This window comes from Octopus sinensis, linkage group LG1 (genome assembly GCF_006345805.1).
Source record: "Octopus sinensis linkage group LG1, ASM634580v1, whole genome shotgun sequence".
NCBI lineage: Eukaryota > Metazoa > Mollusca > Cephalopoda > Octopoda > Octopodidae > Octopus > Octopus sinensis.
The window spans coordinates 22,268,216-22,295,397 of record NC_042997.1 but is presented as its reverse complement, the minus strand read 5'-3'; the positions used below and the strand labels follow the sequence as shown (position 1 = coordinate 22,295,397).

Sequence of the window (27,182 nt, the reverse complement as noted above, 5' to 3'; positions counted from 1 at the left end):
GTGGTTTGGCTGAAAACTCTAACAGATTGTGCAACTATGTAGAAGTTCCCTCATAGATTAAAACACAAGAGTTTACATTACTGCACACAAGTCCAACATTAATGATTATAATAATAATAATAATAATAATAATGCTTTCTACTATAGGCAGAAGGCCTGAAATTTTGTGGGAGGGGACTAGTCAATTACATCGACCCCAGTGTTTCACTGGTACTTAATTTACTGGCCCTGAAAGGATGAAAGGTAAAGTCAGCTTTGGCAGAATTTGAACTCAGAATGTAGCGATGTGCAAAACACTGCTTAGCATTTCACCCAGTAAATTAAATTGTCTTTTCAACTCTTGGTTGAATGAAAGAAATAGGCAACGTTAACAGGATTTGAACTCAGAATGTAAAGAGATCAAAGTACTACAACTATTACTAATATGCAAGGTTATATGTGAATGTATTAGATCAAAATACATAAGTGCCTTATGTATATCCAATTTGCAGAAGCTACAAACATATTTTAACTGTATATTTAACTCTAACTACATCACAATACCTTCACAAGCATGACAAGGCAGTCAATGATTATTATAGGAAAATATGAAGAGAAAATATGAACATTCCAAAATTATGCATGCACTAACTAGAAATTTTGAGGAAGTATAAACATAAATATTTCCAGGGTTATGCAGTTAGATACAGCTAAAAGTAAGAACTAGTAATTTTGTCATGATCAAAAATAAAAAGATTAAAGGTGCACATATGTCAAACTGATCAAAATATCACAGTAGGAAAGAGAAGAGATGTGTTACATGTATAAATATAAAAATACTAGGTTTTCTTAAGTTCTGAGCATACACCAAAAAGAAACAGGAAAAATTGAAAACGCCAAGACATAATCTCCATAAATAAGGTGAAAATACTTCTTGTTAGAAGCTGGCTCTGTTTTCAAAATATTACTCTATGTGTGTACATTTGTACATATGTATGTATAGGTGTATGTATGTATGGGTGTATGTATGTATGTATGGGTGTATGTATGTATGTATGTATGGGTGCATGTATGTACGTATGGGTGTATGTATGGATGGATGGATGTATACACAGCAGGTGGAGTTGCATATTTGGAGTGGGAGATTTTTCTTTGAGTATACAATGAATACCTTGTTCAACATCAATGTCATAGTTATCAGCATTGTTAAATAACTGGTTATTTTTCTGACCACATTCACTGAAATAACCATTCAGTGAAAATCATAGTGGTATATATGTCTCAAACATGAATTTACCAACCAGGAGTCTGCTACAAACAACATGGTTAGAAATGACAACAACAACACTTCCTACGAAAAATTGAAGCAAAACATTGGTAAAAGATAATAGATTTTAAGTTGTAGCTATACCAAAAATCATAATTATAAAATCTGTTTTATTTGCATATACATACATATAGAACTATCTTATTCAAGTTGTCCAGATTACTAAGAAAAGGGACTTGTTTCTAGGCTAGGAACCCTATATCAAGTAAACTTATGATCAAAGACATTTCAACCCTGAACATCATGTCTTTTTTTTAAATCTAGGACAACATCATTCAATGTATCCTTCCTTTTTAAAGAAATATGAGTGCTATTTCTAGCAGGTTTAGTCACCACATAGAAGCTTCTTTATTAAAAATTAGGATGTGGGAATAAGAAGACTTTAATAGTATTTAGTAATAATGTAACAGATCTTATGTAATTGTCATAACTGCCCAGAAGTAAGTCATCCTAGTTATAAGGTTAATGCAAAAAGCAATATCAATGGGTTTTCAGTTGAATCCAACAGTATATATGTTAATAAACTGGGATTTTGTTCTATTTTTATTTATATTTAATGTGTTCTTTGGGTGTGATGGTTTCATTTGGTTACCATGAGAACGTTTATTGGTGTGATGATAAAGCTACTATTATATGTATATATATATCTTGCTTTTATCTTTGTTTCCATTAAATAGTTTCAGGTTTCTTTCGAGTAATGTTTTACAACAGTTGCTATATTTTACCAAGTATGATTTGAAGGCTCGCCAAACATTTATCTTACTATTTCTTATTTCTGACCAGTTGAATGACTATTTGTAACTGAAATATATCTAGTAACGAATGGTATTTTAACTGCAGCTGTGTAGCATGTAGTTGAATGTGAATAATAAAGAAAACCATTTCTTACGTTCACAATGTCAATAAATTGATCAAAATAGAAAATGTTAACTAATACTTGCATATATTTATCCATATCAGGTGCCATGAATAATCTGTTATTACCTGTTTCCTAGATGTGATTAAATAGATTTTTCTAGAGGTTAAATAATCTTCTCCCCCACCTTAACAACATTCCTTCATAGTTCTCTGGTACAGATATTGTACTGAAAATTATTGTTGGTTTACAATAATTTTTGTTGATAGTAGTTTTACTTCTAAGTATAATAAAAGCTTATAATATATTTATCCCTGAAGGTATGGCTGTGTGGTTAAGAAGCTCACTTAGCAACCATATGGTTTGGATTCAGTTCCACTATGCAACACCTTGGGCAAGTGTCTTCTATAAGAGCCCCAGACTGAACAATGTCTAGTGAGGGAATTTGATAGGCAGAAAGTATGTGGAAGCCTGTCATATGTATGTGTGTGTGTGTGTGTGTGTGTGTGTGTTTCCCACTATAACTCAGCAACCTGTACTGGTTTGTTTACATTCCCAGAGACTGATAGAATAAGTACCAGACTTAAAATAAGTACTGGAAGAGATTTGTTTGATTAGACTTTTTAAGAAGATGGTACTCCAGCATGATCACAGTTCAATGACTGAAACCAGTAAAAGATAAAAGATCTGACCATCATGTAAGTATCCATTTTTGATGACGATTTGTTTTTTATACTTGGTCATGCATCTAGGGAGTCATATGTTACATTTCTTTATTATTATATTTAAAAGCACCCACTACACTCTCGGAGTGGTTGGTGTTAGGAAGGGCATCCAGCTATAGAAACTTTGCCAGATCAGATTGGAGCCTGGTGCAGCAATCTGGTTCCCCAGTTCTCAGTCAAATCGTCCAACCCATGCTAGCATGGAAAGCAGACATTAAACGATGATAATGATGATGATGAATTAATTACACGTTTCCTAAAAAAAGGTAATAGGAATGAATACAGGTACCATAGAGGGATTTTGCAACTTGATGCAGTCACAATGATTTCACAAAAGCATTGCTCAACAAAATGAGAAAAATGCAATTGAGATTGCTTGAAACTCAGTGTGGATTCAGAAGGGTAAGAAGCATTATCAATATGGTGCACTGCCTCCAACAGATATAAAGGAAATGTCTGATGCAGCACTGTATACATGACTGTTCTTAACAATCCATTTAGCTGTAGTTAGAGACTACATGATAATTAGGTACTACATAATTCTTGTTTGGCTCCAGGTCAGCCTGGTTAAGCAGATCTATGGTCAAAAGCATTCTAACTATGTCCAACTTGCCTTCCTTTTTTTGTACATAATACATCCAGAGAGTTTTTCTTTTTTAAGATAAGTTATGATTTGTAGAAGATTTGATTGCTTTTTCTAACAATTCAAGTGTCCACATAGGGGCTCTCATTGACTCATAATGACAAAGTGAAGATAATAGTTGGTTTGTTGTAGTAAACTCCTCTGATAACCCAAATCTATTGTACAGCTTTGATTCATATTTCTTTCACAACAAGAGACAGGGTTAAGCACTAACCCAGTAGACACACCAGGAGTCCATAAATGGTTCACTTTAAATTTTTTCAACTTGATTTTGTAAGGAAATAGACTGGTAATTATATGACAGGTTTCTGGAATTTATTTACAAAATTATCTCTTGTTTAACATGAAGTATCGATTAATTTTTCTAAAAAGAATCTTAGAGAATAATACTGATAGCAGAATCTAATTGTCTACTGTAGGTTTGTTTTTTAAACTATTTGGGGTGTGAATTTACTTGACTATGAATATTAACCATTTGTATATAAAACAGAAATTGCACCACGTGTATATTTATTTTCTGTCAGATCATTTTGTTTGAGCTAACCAAAGTTAACGAGATATCATGTTTTTTCATTGAAGGTCACAACTAATATTTACAAGAGAAATGCCTTCTGTAGGTCAACTAAAGTCAAACATAGTTAACTCTTTAAAGATTGTTATCAAAGTAGGCTTCCATATCATCCACATCTATCTACACTGTCTATTTAGGAAAAACAAAAATCACTTGGCTGATATTAGTGTATTTTGGAGGAAGTTTTTGTTTACTAATTGCAGGGATATTTTCAATTATTCAGAGATTTTTCAACTCATATTTTATGTATGAGCGTGCCAGCTGTAAGTCTGTTCAGCTTCTCAGAAAATCACTGAACCAAACTTAAATTTGGCTACCATAATTTATATATCTAGGTGGAATAGTTCAGAATAAAATACATTATTAGAGGGAACTTCTAATTTAACTATTTCCTACTGCTTTATAAGAAGTCATTTAGAATTAATTATCCAATAATGTAATTGGTGTAAAAGTAGAGGTAATTAGGCATTGTTAGCAATACATTCATCTCCATAGACAAAATTGCAAAATATATTGAAACAAGAGAAATGATACTTAAAATGTGTTACTATGGAAACAAACTTCAGTCCCTACACACATACATGTGAAAGAAAAAAAAAAAAAAAAAAAAGCAAAGGTCACACTTATGTTCTCAAAGGCAATACTTGCCAAAAGTCATAATTTGTCTTTGTAAGAAAGAATGTGTTTCAGTTGGAACAAATATCTCTTTTAATCTATAGCTGGTTTCAGCCATTCAGCTGTGGCCACATTGGGGTGGTATCAGAGAAGTAGGAGACAGCCTCATATATACATCTACATACATATACGAGTGTGTATATGTACATATATGTGCATGTATATGTGTGTATATATATGTGTGTGTGTATAAATATATGTATATATATGTGTATATATGTATGTATCTATATATATATATGTATATATATGTGTATCATCATCATCATCATCATTTAGCGTCCGCTTTCCATGCTAGCATGGGTTGGACGGGTCAACTGGGGTCTGTGAAGCTGGAAGGCTTCGTCAGGCCCAGTCAGATCTGGCAGTGTTTCTATGGCTGGATGCCCTTCCGTATGTATATACATATATATATATATATATATATATATATATATATATGCATATGTGTATATGTATATGAACATATATATGTGTATATATTTATATTTATTTATATGTATGTATATATACACAGACACAGATGCATGCATATGCACACTTACACATGTACATACACTATGTACCAAAAATTGAGTAAATAATAATAGTATTAAGGCAGTTGAGTTGTTCTGCAGAAGACAAAAATATATTGTTTTTGGTTATATTCTGCTAAATATTCATCAGTTATGTTAGAAAAATAGCCAAAAACAAGAAAAACCATGATATATTAATAAGGAAATATTAAAGTCTGCCTCTGGCTTCAGTCTTTGGCATAGGTTGGAGAGTAGAAACAGCTATAATCTATATTTTTATGAAACTATGTGATCACGTGACCAACCAGGCTATCAGATGTTGCTACACATCGCTGGTCACAATGCACTTTGCATTGTTTTAGCCTTTAAATGACACCACCCTGCTGGCTAAGCGAGAAGGCCAACAGAAGAAAGAGTGAGAGAAAGTTGCGGCGAAAGAGTCCAGCAGGGATCGCCACCACCCCCTGCCAGAGCCTCATTGAGCTTTAGGTGTTTTCGCTCAATAAACACTCACAACGCCCGGTCTGGGAATCGAAACCACGATCCTACAACTGCGAGTCCACTGCTCTAACCACTGAGCTATTGCCCAGTGAAGTCTATCATATTGCATATAAATGAAGTCTATCATACTGCATATCCATATTGCTTTCTTACATAGGTGTAAAATCTCAAAATATGAAAAGAGTAGAGCCAGTTAGAGTCAGTACTCAACCGCATTTATTTTGTAGACTCTGGAAGGACATGACACAACACAATCTTGGAAAAGTTTAAAGTTATATGTTGGTATACAAACCCTACTCTATAACTTCATTCTATTCAGTGTACAAGGCCATTGGCCTTTTTGAATACACATATTAACGTTTTAGAGGGGTTTTTTTGTCTTGCAAGTACTTTGTGACCCTGTTAGTGCAGGTGCCGCTTAAAAGTACCCAGTCCACACTGTAAAGTGGTTGGTGTTCGGAAGGGCATCCAGCTCTAAAAACCTTGCCAAAACTAAACTCATATGTGCTTGTGCTGTGTAAAAAGCACTTAGTTCACTCTGTTGGGTGGCTGGTGTTAGGAAGGGTATCCAGTTGTAAAAATCCTCCGAAAACAGTCACAGATGTCTGGAGCAGGCTTGTGCTTGGCTGGCTCTTGTGAAGCCATCCCACCCATGCTAGCATGGCAGGTGGATGTTAAATGATGATGATGATGATGATTGGGTAGATGTGTTCACAGGGGACTGCACAAAAAATTGGTGTAATGTATTAACAGCGGTAAAATATCAAATATTATTGACCACTGAATAATATTTGAGTAATTCTGAGCTGTTTAGTTGTAAGCCAGCCTGGATTGAACAGACACATGATCAAAGACATTCAAGTCATAACAAGTTGATAATTTTTTTCAATCATAGCATTCCTTTGATTATCTTATCTTTGTGCCATTCAAGATGGTAAAGGTTGGTTTGGAGATTTGGCTGCTATGTTTAGTATGTTGACAACCATATAGAGCCTCTCTTATTAGCTCATTTGACCAATGAGTTAATCAGATAGGGTGTTGATGATAATGACAAGACTATCAGACATTGTCATACATCACTGATCACAATGTGCTTCACAATGTTTTTGGTTTTTAAATGATACCACCTTGCTGGCTGAATGAGCAGGCCAACATTCCCTCAATTGGAAGACTGTTCCATCACAGGCTCACTCATTTATAGCTGAGTGGACTGGAGCAATATGAAATTAAGTGTTTTGCTCAAGAACACATGCTGCTCAGTCAGGGAATTGAACACATTCTAGCAACCATGAGTGCAACATTTAACCACTTGGCCATGTGCCTCCACACAAGCACACACACACACACATACATCCTATGTGTAACCTGGATTTTAGAATAGGTCCACTGTATGGTTGCATATAATGAAAGGCAATCAAGCAACCAAAAAGTTTGGCATCAGGAAGCACATCCAAGCAAAACAGACTAGATCAAAATGTTGTGTCTGACCAATACCACCATCATCAATATCATCACTGGTTTAATGTCCACTTTCACAAACCTGTATAGATCAGTGATGATGATGATGATATATATGTATATGTATGCATGTATATACGGTAAATCCTCGAGTATAATCCGCATTTCCCCCCAAAATTTAAAGATCAAAATCCCTAGTGCGTACTATATACAAGGTTAAAAATGAAAATTATTTTCTAAGCAATGTTCGAGTCTCTATTTGCTGTTCAGCAATGTTTATTCAGACACATTTTCTGATGTCGGGTGTGAAAATACCTTAAGCTAAGCCTGAAAGTAATGAAGTCATAAAAGAATCATCTATAACTTGCAGTAAGCAACATTTATTAAATGTTATTACTGATATTTCTTTATTTTCTGCAAACAAAATGCACAAAAATGCTACACGTTTGCACTATGTTATATGTACAATAATAATAAAGGACGCTACCGTACACATTTTTACAAACCAAGGATGTTATATAGACCTCCTTGACTCAAGTTAGAGAAGGGGTGTGTATTATACACAAGGTTTAGGTTTTTCAGAAGTACAGCCCCCAAAATCCCCTGTGTATTATACTCAAGGGCGGACTATACTCGAGGATTTATGGTATATACATATATATATCACACACATGTACACAATTCCATAAGAATTATAGGAAGAATAATTTTGTTGATATATTATAATTTAAGACATTTATATATAATTTTGATTTCTTAGACATATGTTTCAGTGGAAAACAATGTTCTGTTGTGAGAAATTTTTCCCAATAAATTCAATAGAAATAGATAAAATATAGTTGAAAATAGAAGAAAAAATATGAAACGCATATTTTTCAGACAGTAAGATCTCTAAATATTTCTCAGTTGATGCACGAAAATATATTTGGATATCTAAATGTCAAGAATCAATATATAATTTTATAACCATGAAAAAAAAAAAAAATGAAAACAAAAAGAAAAGAAAAAAGAACGAAAGGAGAATTTTTTATGGCAAATGTTTTTGAAGCAGAGGAATAAGTATCTCTAGCTCACAACTATTTCACATAAAAAGTCTTAAGTAAACTGAAATAATTACTAGGATACTAGAGAGCTTATCAGATCTAATATATTGTAACATGTAAGCATGTTCCATCATATCAATATCTTTTAAAATTATGATTAGATTAAAAAAAAAAAAGACTTGAAAGTTATTTAAGTAAAAAAAATTAATATTTATAAATTTATGAACTGATGAATAAAAATGATATGATATTATTGATATTTCTAATAATAATATTTATAGAAACTTACTTTTACTTTTTCCAGCAGTTTCCCTCATCTTGTGTTATCTGTGAGGATTTTAATATACTCTGAGCTACTTTAGAATAACTATATCTATAACTACATGCATGCATGTATGAATGTATGTGTGTGCGATTGTAATATATATATATATATATATATATATATATATATATACACTATATATATAATTGTAACTAACTTTGAAATAGCTTTATAACCAGGGAAAAATTGCTTAAAGCTTTCAGATTCACAGCAACTTAAAGTCATTATTAAGTATTCTTAATAATGCCCTAATTGATGACCTTAAGAAAAATGATTGTGTAGTTAGGAATAGCACTTCAAAATATTTCTCAAGGTGAACTCAGAACACATTTATGTAATATTGTATTTAAAGTTGATAACAGAAAACCCAAAGGCTCTAAGCTATTCAACCACAGAATTTGCTCTTTAAATACTTGATTTATTGATGAAAATTAAACTTCAAATCAGATATATATATATATAAATATATATATATAGGCAAATTTGTTGCACCTAAATTTGGAAAACTTGTAATTGTTAAAAATATATTTATTTACGTACATACCAAACTAGTTTCAACAATATTTTTTGTTTATCAATGGTAAGAGTTTAAAATTATGAATTAAAATAAACATCTTTAAAAGTTTCAATGTTGACAAATTAAAATGTTATGAACATTTTAATTTGTCAACATTGAAACATTTTAATTTGTAAACACTGAAACTTTTAAAGATGTTTTTCTAATTCATAATTTTAAACTTTTACCATTGATAAACAAAAAATAATTGTTGAAGCTAGTCTGGTATATATGTAAATAAACCTATTTTAAACAATTACAAGTTTTCCAAACTTAGGTGCATTTTCAACAACAAATGCGACTATATTTTTTTCTGTGTGGAAACACACCTCCTTTGTTATATATATAGTTTTGCTTTTATGTTCAGTTGTATTAAAAACAATTTTACATTAATATGATGAGTTACACTATACTTTTGTAGAGAAGAAATTTATAATTCTTAAGCGAGAATGTTATTGAGAGTGACTCTGGCCAAAGCTTCAATGTCACTGACAACAACATTCTTGTTTAAGTATAGTAAAAATACACACACACACACACACACACAAAGATATATCATCATACATACATACATACATATCTATATATGAAATATTTAATTTCATTTTGTTTGAGCCAGTGTTGTGCTACACCGAGTTTTGCCTTTGGGGGCAGAGGATCTTCAACCGAATTATACCTGTACACCCACAGAGACTGATGGAGTCAAAATAAAATATCAATCTCTGCCGCGGTATTGAGTACTCTTTTTCTGACAGTCAGCACTAAACACATATGGACATATATATATATGCACACACACACACACATATATATATATACTAGCAGTATCGCCCGGCGTTGCTCGGGTTTGTAAGGGAAATAACTATAAAGCATTTTTAGAGAGTGATAGCCAAAAAATAGCAAGATGGAAAAAAATGATGGTAAATTTTTTTTTAGTTAAAAAAGGTGGAGTTGCGTCCCCTAGACAGTTTGCGGTTTGCGTTTCTGATTCTCGACCCCATGTCGAGTTTATCGATTTTTTTCAGAACTGGGGGAACTTTTCAAAATTTTCGCTGCGTTAGTTTTGAATTATGACATTGCGCTATGTGTGTGTCAAGTTTCATCAGAATCGGTTGAAAGCCGTGGCCAGGGTGAGGGTACAAGAAAATAGACACACAGAAACACGCACAGACAAACTGCCGTTTATATAGAGAGAGATATATATATATGCATATATAACGGGAAGCTTTATGAAAATTGACAAAAGACGAAGGCAGGTGGAAAACAAACGAACAATTGTATTAGTATGGCACTCAGGAAATATAAATAAAACAAGTCTTTAACGTTTCGAGCCTACGCTCTTCAACAGAAAGATCCACAGAGAAAAAAAACACAGAAAGAAGGAGAGAAAAAAAATGCGTGCAGTAGCTAACGAATCAACATGGCGATCTGATTTCGGCCAGAGGTCAAAGATCAAACATGAGACGCGAGAGCGAAATAAGGGGAGATAATAGGGTTGATAATAGGGTTGATAATAGGGTTGAAGGACCAGCTAATAGTGCGTAGGAGGGGTCTGGACGTGTGTATGTATAGGGTTGGTGTATGTATTAGTATGTATAAGGGTGTGTGTGTGTGTGTGTATGAGAGAGTATTAGTGCGTAGGATTGGTCTGGACGTGCGTATGTATGGGGTTGGTGTATGTATTAGTATGTATTAGTACGTATTAGTATGTATAAGTGTGTGTGTGTGTGTGTGTATGAGAGAGTATAAGTGCGTATGAGGGGTTTGGACGTATGTATGTATAGGGTTGGTGTATGTATTAGTATGTATTAGTATGTATTAGTACGTATTAGTATGTATTAGTTGGTGTATGTATTAGTATGGCACATCATATATGATGTGATGTGTAAAGTCGTGTGGTGTAGCGAGGAGAAGAGGGGGAGGGGGAGAAGAGAGAAGATTAATTCCTGTTCACGGCGCAAACGGGAATCCGGATGGCCTCTGTGTAAGGACAAACCGAACACAGATAGGTGTTGCAAGGAGTGACCGGTAGAGCGGAAATGGCGTGAGACCGGTGTGTCGTTCGCAAGGTGGATGTCACGAAGGTGTTCCGCGAACCGGTCAGCCAAGCGGCGTCCCGTTTGTCCGATGTACAAGGAATTGCAGAGAGAGCAAGAGATGCAATAGATAATATATATATATATGCATATATATATATATTGGTTAGTGAGAGCTGTGTGAGCCATGTACAGGGACGTCGCTAGTAAGGTGAGGGTTGGCAACGAGTACAGTGAAGAATTCCGGGTAGAGGCAGGGATCCACCAAGGCTCAGTCCTCAACCCCCTCCTATTTATCATAGTCCTCCAGGCAATAACGGAGGAATTCAAAACAGGATGCCCCCGGGAGCTCCTCTATGCTGATGACCTTGCTCCAATTGCTGAGTCACTATCAGAACTGGAGGAGAAGTTTCAGGTGTGGAAGCAAGGATTAGAATCGAAGGGCCTTAGAGTAAATCTAGCTAAAACCAAAGTCCTAATAAGTAGGAAGGTAGACAAATCAGAAACGCCTTCAGGTAGATGGCCCAGCTCGATCTGTAGAAAAGGCGTAGGTAGAAACTCTATAAGATGCACCAAGTGCAAGCTATGGACACATAAGAGGTGCAGCAATGTCAAAGGAAGGCTAACTAGGAAGATAGTTTTTGTATGTGGCAGATGCTCAGGAGCAATAAACACTGAAAATGCTCTGAGACCAACTTCTGCCACATTCCAGGAAGAAAAAACTAGAAATAGTTGATAGCTTCTGTTACCTAGGTGACCAAGTCAGTAGCGGGGGCGGGTGTGCTGAAAGTGTAACTGCTAGAGTAAGAATAGCTTGGGCAAAGTTCAGAGAGCTCTTACCTCTGCTGGTGACAAAAGGCCTCTCGCTCAGAGTAAAAGGCAGACTGTATGACACATGTGTACGAACAGCCATGCTACATGGCAGTGAAACAGGGGCCATAACTGCTGAGGAAATGCGTAAGATCACAAGAAATGAAGCTAGTATGCTCCGATGGATGTTTAATGTCAGTGTTCATACTCGACAGAGTGTAAGTACCTTGAGAGAAAAGTTGGACCTAAGAAGCATCAGTTGTGGTATGCAAGAGAGACGTTTGCGCTGGTATGGTCATGTGGCATGAGTTGGACTCATGTATCATTATCATCATCATTTAACGTCCGCATTGTTTTAGCCTTCAAATGACGCCACCCCGCTGGCTAAGCAAGCAGGCCAACAGAAGAAAGAGTGAGAGAAATTTGTGTCGAAAGAGTACAGCAGGGATAGCTACCACCCTCTCCCGGAGGTCTCGTGGAGCTTTAGGTATTTTCGCTCAATAAACCCTCACAATGCCCGGTCTGGGAATCGAAACTGTGATCCTACAACCGCGAGTCCGCTGCACTAACCACTGGGCCATTGCACCTCCACTTGTATATATATATATATATATGTGTGTGTGTGTATGCATGTATATATGTATATGTATGCATGTGTGTATAAGCCTATCTAATATCCTTATCTGACATTTCATCAGGTACCTACCTGACTGGATATTAACAATACACTATCACAAATGCAGAACCCCTAAAATACAAATGCCATTTGAGAGAACTTTTCACACAAAATTACATTCCTTTGTTGAAGCCTCTATCGGAGCAGTAGTCATATTTATTTATATTATAAATAATAAAAATATTTTACACAATATATTGAGTATTTAGGAATTATTATCATTATCATTGCTACTCTCTTCTCTCTCTCTCTCTCTCTCTCTCTCTGTAGTTATGCCCTTCCCTGCAACAATTGAAATCTCATTTGCAGTAAACATTAATGAGCCCATATGGGATGTTTTCTTTGAGTTATTTCAAAATTAAATCCATATTGTTACCTTCAAGCTACATACATAACAAATAGCCTGAAACCAAGTTGTTTATTATTATGATAAATACACATGTCTATGCTTGATTTGAGTTCTATGACGATGTATAGCCTTGACATTTAGTTGTGATATTTGTGGTGTTTTGCAATAAACAAATATATTGAAAATGAATAATTCTTCAGTCTCTGTATTGAATATGGCTTTTCTTTTTAGATTTTACTGGCCATTTTTATTTATAGCTTGATTGCACAATAAAATATTTTATGATAGAAATCAAAATTGCAATATTAAATTATTAAATCAACTCACATTCCTGCTAAGTCTTTCACTCTCACACAAAATTTAATTTCAATAATGGTTTTTCAGAACAGATCTCATATATAAGTTAAGTACTCCATGATAATTGAATATGTATGTTTGTTCATAGATTGATAATTTCAACGAACTTTTCCCAGTAAAATATGTATTTTAGGAATTGCATAAACACATACAAGGATAAAGAGAGCAAAATGGAAGAAGTTCTAAAGCAATGATGAAATAGAATCCCTTAATACTTTCAACTTTTGGCAAGAGTCTGGCAGACCTATATGTCTGGTTAAATTAATAATTCCAACTCTTATCCAAGCAAGTGAATTGAGTCTCATGCTTAAAAGAATATGACATGGCCATGATCATTACACTAATTTATTTCTAAACAAGAATATTACACCAGATATTTACATATCTAATTTATAAACAAAACCATAAACTTCATGCTTTATTCATGACATTTATGGGAAATATAATAATTTTTAGGAAACCTGAAGATGAAGAAATTTGTCTGTAAGTATCAAATATTGTGTGCAAGGTATGACCTGTAAACAGTTTTGATACCCCAACTTTTTTTTATAAAAATGATTCTGTAGTGTTCAACAGTTTCTCATAACTAGAAAATTAACATTTTGCAATTGAAATTTAACAAGGATATATGCTAAAATAATTGCCTAGAAACGATTTCCAAAAATAAAAGCTGAAACAGCGAAAAAGACTTTGCTATATGTTTGAATCTGTCAAGACAAAAATAAGAACAAATTGATCCATTCTAACAATGCAGTAAATACAAATGGTAATTAAGGATAATTATTGGGTAAATTCACAAAATTATTACCTTGTAGTTTACTTAGAGCATTCTCCTTTAATTACAGACATATGAATGCAACAGAAACCACTTAACACTGACAGTTGGAAAAAATATATTCAATATTTACTTCTTCCAGAAATTTTTCTGTTCATGATTAGAATTTGTAAATGTAAAAATGTTGGATAAATGTATTTTTCTCCAATTCTGTAATATTAAGTGTCTTTCATTACCTTCCAATTTACATCAAAAAGTTATTTTTTTATCGAAGTAAAAATACAAGAAAAGCAAACAAAAATGATTTTGAAAAAAAATTCTTCTTGTATGACGGCTTGAAAGCTATTTAACAATTGTTTATTATCTTTTCTACAAACGTTAAATTCTTTATCAACAAGTAGATCTCTCAGTAAAATTTTCCATGAAGATTCTTAGGAAATTTTACTCACACTTTTTTGCCATTCTGGTATTTGTTCTTTGAATTATACTTACCAACCAATAAAGAGATGTACTGTTGGTAGCGGATTAAATATGGAATCAGTATTAAAACAACAAAATTTGTGAATCAACATATGGTAGTTGATGATAGTCCAACATTATCAGGAATATTCCTGTATCTTAATTCTAAATGAAATGGCTTTGAGTTTGTTTCTCAATGGACAAGGAAATAATTACCATTCATTTAATGGAATCAATTGTTAAACTGATTGGGGAGATAAAAAGTATATTCATTCCTAGCTTCTGCTAAAAGACAACAAAAATAGTTTTCCCTAGAGATGACTTCAATAACTGGTCAGGTAGCTCATGAGATAATTTAAACAAATGTTTCAAATACATAGATATTTAGAAATTTCATATTATATACCTACCCTATTTGAAGAATATTCACACAAAAGCAAGAAGAAAGTTAGCAAACATTATGATGCAGATACAAATAAACACAATATTGCTGAAACTATTCTTCTTTGCATCAGCATGATACCATAACAATAAGGTAAAAATAGACTACTTGAAATGATCACATGTTACTATACAGTACGTACATACCATCACCAATATTAACAAAATATCAATAAAAAATTATCACTATTCCCATCACAAACATGCAACAGAGCAGGGTATGCATTCAAAGGACAAGAAATTGTTTAGATGAGAACTAAATCAAGACAAGATCAGGTGTCAATGAACACATCTGTGTCATGAAGGAATTCTACTTCTTCACACTCCATACACAAATTAATCAAATATATGCAATAAGCATTCCTGAAAATCAAAGAGGAAACCCAATTTTGCAAGATTTAGTTCTCATAAAAATATAAATAATAGGAAGTTAATATTGACAATAATTATTTTGCAAACTTTTTTGAAATATATTTGCGAAACTGCATGAATAACAGGTAAATAGATGGAGATGGACTAAATGACATGCAAGAAAAAAAATTTCAATGAAATGAAATTTGTTTCTTAGTTGGAAAGTGAAAACAAAAACCTTGTGGCAACTGTTAGTGATGATCAAAGAAAAGGGGAGATAATTTCAAGGAATTAAGAATTAATTTCACAGAAAGCTCATTATTTCTCATACACAAATACACACATACACGTGCATGCACACATACACACACATAGATGCACACACACATACACACACACACACACATGCACACACACATACACACACACATGCACACACAGAGAGGCAACAAACAGGAACAGACACATAGTCATCCAGCTTGCCATGTACTTATGCACGTAGTGTAAAAAAATCTTAGGCAGAGCAATAGTGCAAAATGTTTAAAACAAAATTTCAATGATTAAATTGCAAAAGGATGAGGAAAATTATAGAAGTAGGTGAGTCAATGTTTAAATTTTTTAATGTAAAATTTTGTTTTCAGTTTTTAATAAATTGATTCAAAATGGAATTAATAAGGATGGTAATCTAATTTGAATTTGATGAGATAGACCTCTGGCCCACTGGATCCTTTCAAACTATCCAACCCATACCAGCATGGAAAACACACATATGATGATAATGAAGATGTTGCTGGTGATGATGATGATGATGATGATGAGGATGATGATGATGATGAAGACATTGTTGCTGCTGCTGCTGCTGCTAATAATGAAGAAGCTGCTGCTGCTGCTACTAATGATGATGACTCCCTAACTTCCCTTATAATTATTACTGCTTCCTTTGAATGAGGTATATGAACAAAATTCTTTTCCTTAGAGATGTATGATGTAGAGCATTGAATTAACTCTAGTATATTACTGGTACCTACTTCATTGATTCTGGAAAGATGAATAGCAATGTCAAATTCAGCAACACTTGAAATCATGATACAGAGGGTAGAAAGTCAGTATCATATTGCTATTTAGTATCATACACTAAGGCTTTGAAACATTGGCAAAGACATGGTTATGTGGTTGCCAACTTTGTTTTGCAACCACATAAGTCCAGGTTTGGAAGTCCTGCATAACACTTTGCATAAGTGTGGTCTACCAGAGCTCCAGGTTGACCTTGTAAGTGGAATTTGATTGATAAAATGTGTACGGAATCTTGTGGTATAAAGAATTAATAACCATAGACATCTCTATGTGTTTAACCCTTTCATTACTGTATTTATTTTGAGAAGCTTTGTGTTTCTTTCAATTACTTTAAATATAACAAAGAATTTAGTAAAATAACTTGGTTATCATTAAGCTAGTGTAAGGAACATAAATTGTGACTAAGGTTTGGTGGACGATTTAAATTCAGAACTTATGAAAACAAGACATTTATACTCAGAGTCAGAGCCGGTTTCAGCCGGGCTAATGAAAGGGTTAAGAATTTTGCTTTACTCCTGCCCACAAGAAACTGAGTTCAATCTCACTATGTCCAATCTTGGTAAATATCTTCTTCCTGGCCTTAAGGCAGAACATGAAAACTGTGTGAAAGTTTATCAGATGAGTATGTTTGTATTAGTTAAGTTACATCTGAGATATATACTTTTATGGTCAGGTTAACTTGGTTTCTGTCTTATGTAAGATCAATTGAACAAGAACCAAAATACTGGCAGTGTTGATATCATCAACAATACCACAGTGTGGTTGCAGTCCAAAGAGAAACCAATAAAAGAATATGTAATGGATTCCAATTTTAGTGCTAGAGCGAGGATAAACTGATTACATTGACCCCAGTTCACAACTGGTACTTTAATTTATCGACTCTCCAAAAGAATGAAAGGAGAGGCCAACCTTAGTGTCATTTGAATTCAGATCATAAAGCTGAAAGAAATGCCATTAAGCATTTCATCCAGTATGCTAATTATTCTGCTAGTTTACCATTTTAGTAAAAGAATACAAATGTGTGCATGTGTATAAAAATATATAAAGAAGTTATTTATTGGTTTAGATTCAATACACTGAAGGAGAATGAATAATAAAGAGAAAAATGAAAAAGCTAGCGAGTGAGCCATATGGGGGTGTATATATATGTTTGTGTGTGATGTGTGTGTGTGTGTGTGCGTGCGTAAGATATGTGTGTTCGTGTGTGCATTTGCTCGCGCTTGTATTTGAGTTGGGATACATGTGATGGACATGTGCAAGTATTAAGCCAATTATGAGAAAAAAATCAATTTGCAAAAAGCAGGGATAACATTCACAAAAAAAAGAAGAAGAATAAAATAAAAATAGTAGAATCAAGACAATTTTAACATTTTGCGAGGCACCATATGAATATTAACAGCAATGACAATGAAGCTTGGGTTAATAACTTGGAATCACAGTAAGATTAAAAAAGAAATGAGTAAAAAAAAGAAAACAATACAGAATTTCTGGAAATATGTAAAAATCCTGTATGACATTATTTATTTGAAGAAAAAAAAAGTTTTAAACAATACTATATTTAGGTAACTACTCAACCTAGGATTTTATGGTGACGGTTATATTTAGGAATTACTTTTCTTTCAATCTAATTAGATACATAATTTGAATTAGCTTGTAGTGAAAATAGAAAGAAATGAGAAGGGACAGGTGGAAGGAAAAATAAAGGAGATTGTTTTGTTGATATTTAGACCCAGGCCAGATTGTGGTTTCGATTCCTGGACTGGGCGACACATTGTGTTGTTGAGGAAAACACTTTATTTCATGTTGCTCCAGTCCATTCAGCAGGCAAAAGTGAGTAACGCTGCAATGGACTGGCGTCCCATCCACCTGGGGAACACATACGCCATTGAAACTGGGAAACCAGGCCCATGAGCCTGGCTAGGCTTTAAAAGGGTGCATTTATATATATATATATATATATATATGCAACAGGTTTATGTCAGTTTCCATCCACTCACAAGACTAGAAGCATATGGTTGGGAAGCAAACTTCTTATCACACAACCACAACTGTGTCTTGACTATAAATGATAAAAGAAAAAACAAATCATTCTTATTATAATTATTATTCAGTTGGGAGACTTAATTATGGTCTTTAGATATATCTACTTATAATTGTACTTATCCTATGTGATAAAACATAAAATATTGAAGACTGGGTTGAAGTTTTGCAAACTCAGTCTTGCCGAGAAAATTCACATGATTTTTCCTTGCTCCAATCGTAAACAAAAGAAGTGAACTTATTTTGACCTGCTCACAGTCAGACATTCATTCCTTGTCAGGAACTAAAAAAAAAGACTGTTTTGGCTATGTAATTTCTCTTTACTTTATGTGTGTGTGTGCATGCACATGTTTCAAATGTTGCCTTCTCAGTAATCTTGGAAAGAGAGAGAGACAGATAGACAGAGAGAAAGAGAAATAGGGGTCAGAAAAAAGTGCTAAATATGAAGTATTTAGACATTAATAATCCCATTTAAACACGAAACAAATTGTGCACAGGGTGTGGGATGGTGAATCTAATGAAGACGGTAATTATTCATATAAACAATGAAGTGTACCACTGTGATTTAATGGAATGCACTTTTCTGGTTTCTAACGCTGGAAAAGACAGAGAAACGCAGTGAGAGACAGAGAGCTGGGAAAGAGGATATATACTTTAAGAGAGAGAGAGAGATAAAGAGAGTGAGGGAGAGAGAGAGAGAGAGAGAGAGAAAGAGAGAGAGAGAGCAATTATAGAAATAGTGTACAGTATCACTTCAACAAGCACAGGTTTCAATTTACATTGGCCATTTATCACCAAATGGAAAATGGCTTTTAACTGTGTTATGGATGAAATGAAAAGTAGTATAGTGTGAAAAAAATTTTTTAATTCTTTTTGATCCTAGAATCCAGTAATTTAACTACATTTGACTGACAACTAATGAATCAAAGTGTAAGGCTTCACCAATATAGGTAGTCAGTGTTATTGAAGTTTTACTGATTAACCTTCAATATCTTGCTCAAAGTGGTCAATAATCAGTCAGGCTAAATGAATTGTGAAAGAAAATTATATATTTCCCCATCAGTTTCACCCATTATCTTTTCCTATTTAGCTAATATATAAACTAAAGAAATTATTACTAACTTTTTTGCATCAGCATTTTTTTTTCATAAAATATTTCTTTTTAATTTCATTCTAATTTTTTACTAAATAGTTAGGGAAATTTTATTTGATATTTAAATGACATTTAATCTGAAACATTTAGTCAAATATTTCTAAGAAAAAAACATCTTGGTCTGTTAAAAAAAGAGATCAAAGCATCAAATAAGTTAGCATAAAAAATTAAATTGAAAATATTTTTTTTGTTTTGGCTTCGCCTTTAGACAGAATCACAAAATATTTTGTTGAACTTTATCAAATAATTAGACTTTTTTAAAGTTTAAATGCTGGTCATTTATTATTTGATAATTTGAAATTATTATCCTTATTTGTTTATTTAACATTTTTTTTGTGATTTGAGGAATTGTTAAAATATAGAAGAATTTAGTTTATGGATGTACATAAGATATTTAGGGATTAGAGCATTAGTTATTAAGATATTTTATAAATAAGAAAGGTGAGAATAATTGTGTGCAAATTTTAAGAGTAACAAAAAATAATTAAGTTTTTATACATAATTAATTAAGCAGCATATATTTTTCTTAATTCATAATTATTAAAATTTTAAACCAATATAATTGGTCATTTAGGATAATTGTTATTCTGAGATTTTAAGGATACCTATCTGTTAAGTTGTATTTATTTAATTAATCAAGCAAATCTTATTTGGTTAAATTATTTATATTATTTATATTATTACATGTGATTCCAATCTTTTTATTGGTTAGTTAATATTTGTGCTTCCAGAAAGAAGGAACAATAAAATTACCATAAACAACCATGTAATCACCCACTATTGGAGTCCAGCAGATTGGGATCATGAAAAAGAAACACAAAAAAGGAAAAAACAAATGAATGGTTTATACTTCATTTTAGAGCAGGTTGTGGACACCCCAACAGGTAGTGAGCACTTTGGCAATTACAGAGCACTGCAGCAGATAGCAGAACTCACCAGCAAACAGGGAGGCACTACAGTAGGTAATACCTAACTGGTTAAAATTTTGTCTGGTGCCATGCAAAAGGAAACTGAAACATTTGAAATAAAGCAAAATAACTCTGACACGAACAAGAACAATAAAAATGGATCAGGATAAAACAGATTTTTTTCTATTTAGGATAACATTCATATCAAAAGCAAAACACTTCAAGAGAAAACTCCAGGTAAATTAAGGTGTAACAGGAAACAGAAAAGCCAAAAAACAAAAGAAATCGAATCAATAAACAGAAAACAAAAGAGGAAAAAATCTTCAATTCTGAAAGATGAAAAACAAAAATAAAAAAAATAGTAATTCTTTCAAAAGGGTTCAAACTGCTAAATAAATCAGGTGCATAGATTAACCAATACAAAAATGAAGGGGTCACAGTGAAAGTAAGATATTAAGATAGTTAATAATTGAAATAGTGAAGAGGGAACAGAGGAATCATTTAAATCAATGTATTGAAGCTGAAGTTAGTGTATAAGTGTATATTTTAGACAGGAATACTTGTATCTGTTAGCTTCTGATCATTGTATTCAATGATTATTTTTATGTCTTTTTCTCATCTCCCAGGAGAACTGTTGATTTAAACTAGATATTGTAGAAACAGTACATAACACTGAATTTATATATAGCAACTTTAAATAATCTCAAAATAGTTCCAGAAATGCTATTACTGTTGTCATTCTCATGGCCTAAAATTGGTTTGGCACTGAGACATGTGATAATTAAACAATACTATCACCTACAATAGAATTTAGTCCCTTGTCACCATCATTTTATCTTCACAAATGGTGTATAATGACAGGCATAACCAATGATCTCTGTTATGCCTGGTAGTATCAATGATTTTGATAATCATGGTTGAATGTGCTTAAGAAGTATTTTACATTTAGCTAAGCTCATCACTCACCAAGCACTGCATTAGGTTGGTGCATAATTATTGCGGCTTTTTTCAAAAAATTTTATTCAACAAAAACAATAACATTTAATAAAAACATATCTAAATGATTATTCTGGAGCATATTCACTATCTACTTCAATTACTGCTTCCCATTTGTTTGGCAGCTTGTTGGAATAATCATTTAAAGATGTTTTTGTTAAATGTTGTTATTGTTTTTGTTGAATAAAATTTATTGAAAAAAAGCCACAATAATTATGCACCAACCTAATAGCATTTATGCGTGTATATATTTATACACACACATGCACACAAACACATTACATGTAGATATATATATTCATATGCATATAGCACACACTACACATTGCATGTATATGTATATATATATATATATATATATAATATATATATATATATATATGTGTGTATATATATATATATATATATATATATATACATACATAAATTCATTAAAAAAATGGTGTATACAGCTGTCTCTTTAAAATAATTACTAACTCTTAACTACTGACTTATGAAAGGTTCTCCAGTTCAAAACATTTTAAAATTTAAATAATGTAGGAATTTGTCAAACAGAACAAGTCAATGTGCTGAAGAATTCTCCTTCTTCTACATTGACATCCATGGATTTTGATCCAGCTTTAGTACTATACTGCTCCTTCTACTAATATGTAATTTCCAATTTCAAACATTTCTCAGACACATTTCTTAAAGTTTAACTCATCTTTGATATTCCCATGTTGCCCTGAAAGGCTGTGTCTATGCACACGTAACCTCCTGTTTCAACCACTCACCTTTCACACCTAGATATTAGCAACAAATATATCTCTAGTTCAAAGTCCAATTCCCACTCATTCTAATATCATCTGGTGTCTCTATTACTCTCTACACACTTTAGATTAATATCAATTATTTGACTATCTCTTGCATTGTACTAAAGACATCTATCACACATCACCAATCTGTAAGTTCATCATTCTCAGTTACTTTAATACAGCACAACGCCTCTTGACAGTTGGACACCTTCACTACTAATACTGCAGGTGCAGAGGCCTGATTCATTGCTTTTGTAAACTATACATATCAATTAATTATCTCACCTACTCATACATCTAACTGATACCACAGTAAATGTCCAAAACCTCATCAACTGTTTCTTGCTTCAAACACAGATTTCACAGAATCAGAGCAATCTCTGTACCTATCAGATCACTTGCTTCCTGCCTAATCAATATCTTCTCCTTGAATCTAGTGGTTTTTTAAGTCACCTAATTATTGAGAGCTCCATCAATTCTATGCTCTCTTTAGCAACAGGGTTTTTTCATGTCTGAACCATCTAAGATAGCTAGGTCAGTAATTGAAACCATCTTCTTAGGTATGTCAATTCAAATTCTTTACAGGATCAAAACCCATAACTCCTGAACATTATAAACAAAGAATACTATCTAAAAACACCTGGAAGTCATCAATCACCACAACCAATTGAGAGGCATTTACCCATGGCTTCAGTACTTGCAAGGCCCCCATCAGGAAAATAAGATATCCTTTTGGGCATCGCATGTTTGAAGCTCTATCATATTCCAAATTGCAGCCAGTTTTCTGGTCTTTTGTCAAGAGAGTCTCTACCAATACTGGAAAATCCTCCTATCTCTCACTTCTCAAATAAAATGGCTCTGTAAATACCACTTTTACTTCCAATTCTGAACTGATCCACCCCACCAACAACACTCATCCCAAACTCTACTTCAATTCTGTTAAACCCTCAGTAATATAACTGATTTGTAAAATTTCCCTGATCACTCCACCAAACAAGGTAGTCAGTTCCAAGAGTATCACTTCTACTACCCTCAAACAATGTCTATCAGAGATAAGCCTTCACCAAACTCTCCAGTCTTTCTCTACAAGGATCTATGCCAGTCAATGGAAGCATGCAATAATGTTCTCCACTCCTAAGAAAGAAAATCTTTCTCTCTCTCCTCTCTCCCCAGTCACTATTGATCTGTTATTACCACTTCCAGTATGTAAACAGTGATGAAGACAACCAAAAAAAAAATTACCTCTTTAATTAACTTGTATTTCTTTCCTTTCGCAGCAACCACTAGCAGTGTTTCCATAGAATCAATTCTACCAGACATTTTCCCTCTGATGTTGTACACCAGTGATTGCTTGTTTATGAGAACATTATTGAAAGCAATTTTGTTGACCCTGACATCTGCAACATCTCTATGTCTAGTACAAGAACCACCACATTATATTGCACACCCATGTCATTCATCTGTATCAGTTTTTGGACTGGAAGTTTCCCCTTACATTCAGGTTGTTGCCAGTGCCGCTGGACTGGCTCCTGTGCAGGTGACACATAAAAAGCACCATTTGAATGTGGCTGCTGCCAGTACCACCTAACTGGCCCTCGTAATGGTGGCACGTAAAAGCACCCACTACACTCAAGGAGTGGTTGACATTAGGAAGGGCATCCAGCTGTAGAAACTCTGCCAGATCAGATTGGAGTCTGGTGCAGCTATCTGGTTTGCCAGACCTCAGTCAAATCGTCCAACCCATGCTAGCATGGAAAGCGGACGTTAAACGATGATGATGCCAAGGGTGTTTATGACTCACATTCTATTACATATTGGATTGTATCTCCAAGAATCTTTATACTATTGACATGCTTGTTACTACCAATGACACTCACTGATATGCAGATACTACTGTCTTTCTGTCCTCTATAATATTAAGTACAAGTGTACAGACATTTCAAACAGTTATGCACTGTGATGACTCTCATTGGAATAAGATAACTTAGTTTCCTTCAACAGGACGAAGACAACTCACTAAACATATAAGGAAAAGATCTTACACTAGACTCTGTACTTGAACAACATAATTAATAGTTCTTACATTATGTTATATAACTTATGATCTCTCATAGCAACTATCTTCACACAAACACACACGTTATTGTCAAATTTGCATTCAGAACACCAAATTTCCTTTTCAGTCTGCATGATCTGTTCCATCATTACCTCATCTACTATAAATATAACACCATTGCTCTTCTGCACTGAAAGCTCCATCACTGTCCTACTTCAATCCATTAGACACACTTGTCTCTTATTCTCTTATTTTTTCCCTATTATGTCTTATACTCCATGGATATCCTTCACAGACTTGCATTATTCTGGATTTCTTTCCTCATAAACTTTTCTCCTCAAGACATCAACTGAGAAGACCAACTATAGAAATCTCTCAATGTTGAGAGTGCTTCCAAAGGTTAAGGGAGTTTCTTTTCTTACACTGATTAACCAATAATTAAAAAATAAATACTCATCACATACCAAGCATTCTGGCACATCCATTGTAGTTTGACAGGGAAATGAATAATGTGATATCTCTACACTTGCCCAGTGTAGAGATATGGACAAGAGGAAGGAAAATGATATCTTTGGTTTTCAATCTAGATATGACTGCTGCCTTATCTTCATATGCAAATGAAGATAAAGTGGACTGTAATTAAATATCTGTGTCAACAGTTCAATGGTTTATTAATAAGCTGTTGGCAAACTGAGAATATTCTTAATATATCTAGATCTCCTGGAAGTGAACAGAATTCTAATTTGTAATTCAATTATGTTCATTAAATTATTGACAGATTGTAATTAATACTCCTGTCTAAGTAAGAGATTATTTTCAATTTCAAAACAAAATCCATAAAAACTCCACTTCAATACTGGTTTGTTTAGAGGGAAGCCATTGTCTCTGTGTCAGTCCTCTAACATAGAGGACTGACACAAAACCTAACTCACCATATTTATTTGAAAATATTGGATTTGGAGTTTCATCATCATCAAAAGGATCCACTGAAATGAAAAGAAGGTATTGGCTGATCTTTTAATCATCATTTCTCCTCAATATCTGCTGCAACTATAACAGAACTATATATATATATATATATAATTTTTGTTTTTGTAAATAAAGAATACTGTTGTGATGAAAAATGGAAAAAAATTAGGATTAGATGTATATTTTCAGAATCTGTTAAAAGTGAATCAAAACATGATGAACAGTCTATTATTTCCAAAGTTACAAAGGAAAAGAAATATTACCAATTTCAATATTTGTCTTGAAAGATATTTCTAACAAAGCATTTCATTTTGAGGTCAATGCAGCGATTTGTGAATATGAAAATAAACTGAAAATTGCAATATTAAAAGATTTTGATTATTTATGTTTTTCAATAGTTAGCTCTTTCATACAATTAGTAACAATATACAAAAATAAATGTATATTTTTAAATAAATTGTGTAAGATTTTCTAGCAAGGGATAAAACATCTTCCCTTTGTGCATATTTTAAATGAAGCAGTTGTTTTTTTTTTTGAAATTGTTGAATAAATAAAAAAGTGTTGAATAAAGAAAAAAATGAGGAAGATACATATGATGTAGAAGAGATGAGTATTATGTTAATGTGGTAAAATTAATTAGGTAACAACTGTGTGTTTTAATTAGGCACTTGACAGGAAGATAAGAAATTTGTATCCAGTACAGATGCAATGCTTATAGAGCAACTATAATCATTGATTTTTCTACTTAAAATAGGTATGATGTACTTTTAATTAGATCTCACTAAGCAGGATGAGAACAACGATTCCTGGTGGTTTAAAAATTAAGGAAATATATTTGATCATATATCAAGAAATTTGCTGACCAGAAAATTCAATCTGTTATGTAGCCAGATTCTCAGAAGATAGATATTTCCTATAATTTCATTCACATGGCCAATTATAGAAGAGGAAAAATATCCCAGACAAGAAATTTTAGAATGGTTAAGTTTGCAAGAAATGGAAGAAATTTATATTATTGAATTGCTGCCATGTTGAGTGGTTGCCATCAATTCTGACTGAAAACATCTGATCATTTTGGAACATTATAAACTATATTTATTTATTATTATATTTTATGACACAGTTGGTGAGCTACAGTATCATTGGTTACACATTTCCAATGAAGCTAATTAATGATTTATTGGATTTCTGATGCCGAGAGTGACAAAGTATCTCTAATTTTAATATTACAAAGTACTTCATTTCAAATGCAGTTATTTTCAGTTTTCCACACCAATATCTGAATCTTTTGTTGATATACAACCACAAAATAAATGCAAAAACACATGCACAATGGGATTCTACTAAATTTACATCTACCTAATTCTACCCTCATAGCTTATTTGTCAACTCAACAGTGGCTGAAAGTATCACGAAATGGTATCAAAATCAGAGGCACATGATTTCAAAGCAAACTTTCTAAACGCAGGCATACATGAACCCATAGTTCATCTTACATTAAAAGGGAAAAAGAAAGAATATATATTCTAATGTATCAACCTCAGATAAATTATATTATTTGTATTTTAGATTGGTTTATGTTTATATTCAGTAAGTTTTAAAACTATAGCTTTCTAGTTTGTACAATTGTCTCAGAAGAATAAATTGTAGCTGTTCTTAAGAGACTAGAATTTTTTTCAGATGATGGTATGCATATTTTACTTATTAGTAGGCTGATCAATGTACATTAACACTATTTTTGAATAAGTACACAATATATTACTT

At 33.1% G+C, this 27,182-nt stretch overlaps 1 protein-coding gene across 4 annotated transcripts in view; it reads right to left on the bottom strand.

Annotated features, from left to right (window-relative positions):
- The window catches only part of LOC115219813 (solute carrier family 12 member 4), a 222,297-nt gene that overhangs the window by 102,432 nt on the left and 92,683 nt on the right, over positions 1–27,182 (bottom strand). For 2 of the 4 annotated variants that reach the window (XM_036511783.1, XM_029790092.2), the window contains exon 2: positions 25,382–25,435. The exons of 1 other annotated variant lie outside the window; for it this stretch is intronic. In XM_036511783.1, the coding sequence (XP_036367676.1) occupies positions 25,382–25,435 (54 nt within the window). Of the gene's footprint in view, positions 1–20,448; positions 20,473–25,381; positions 25,436–27,182 lie in introns of all 4 variants that reach the window. One more of the 4 variants, XM_036511878.1, reaches the window with a different exon arrangement.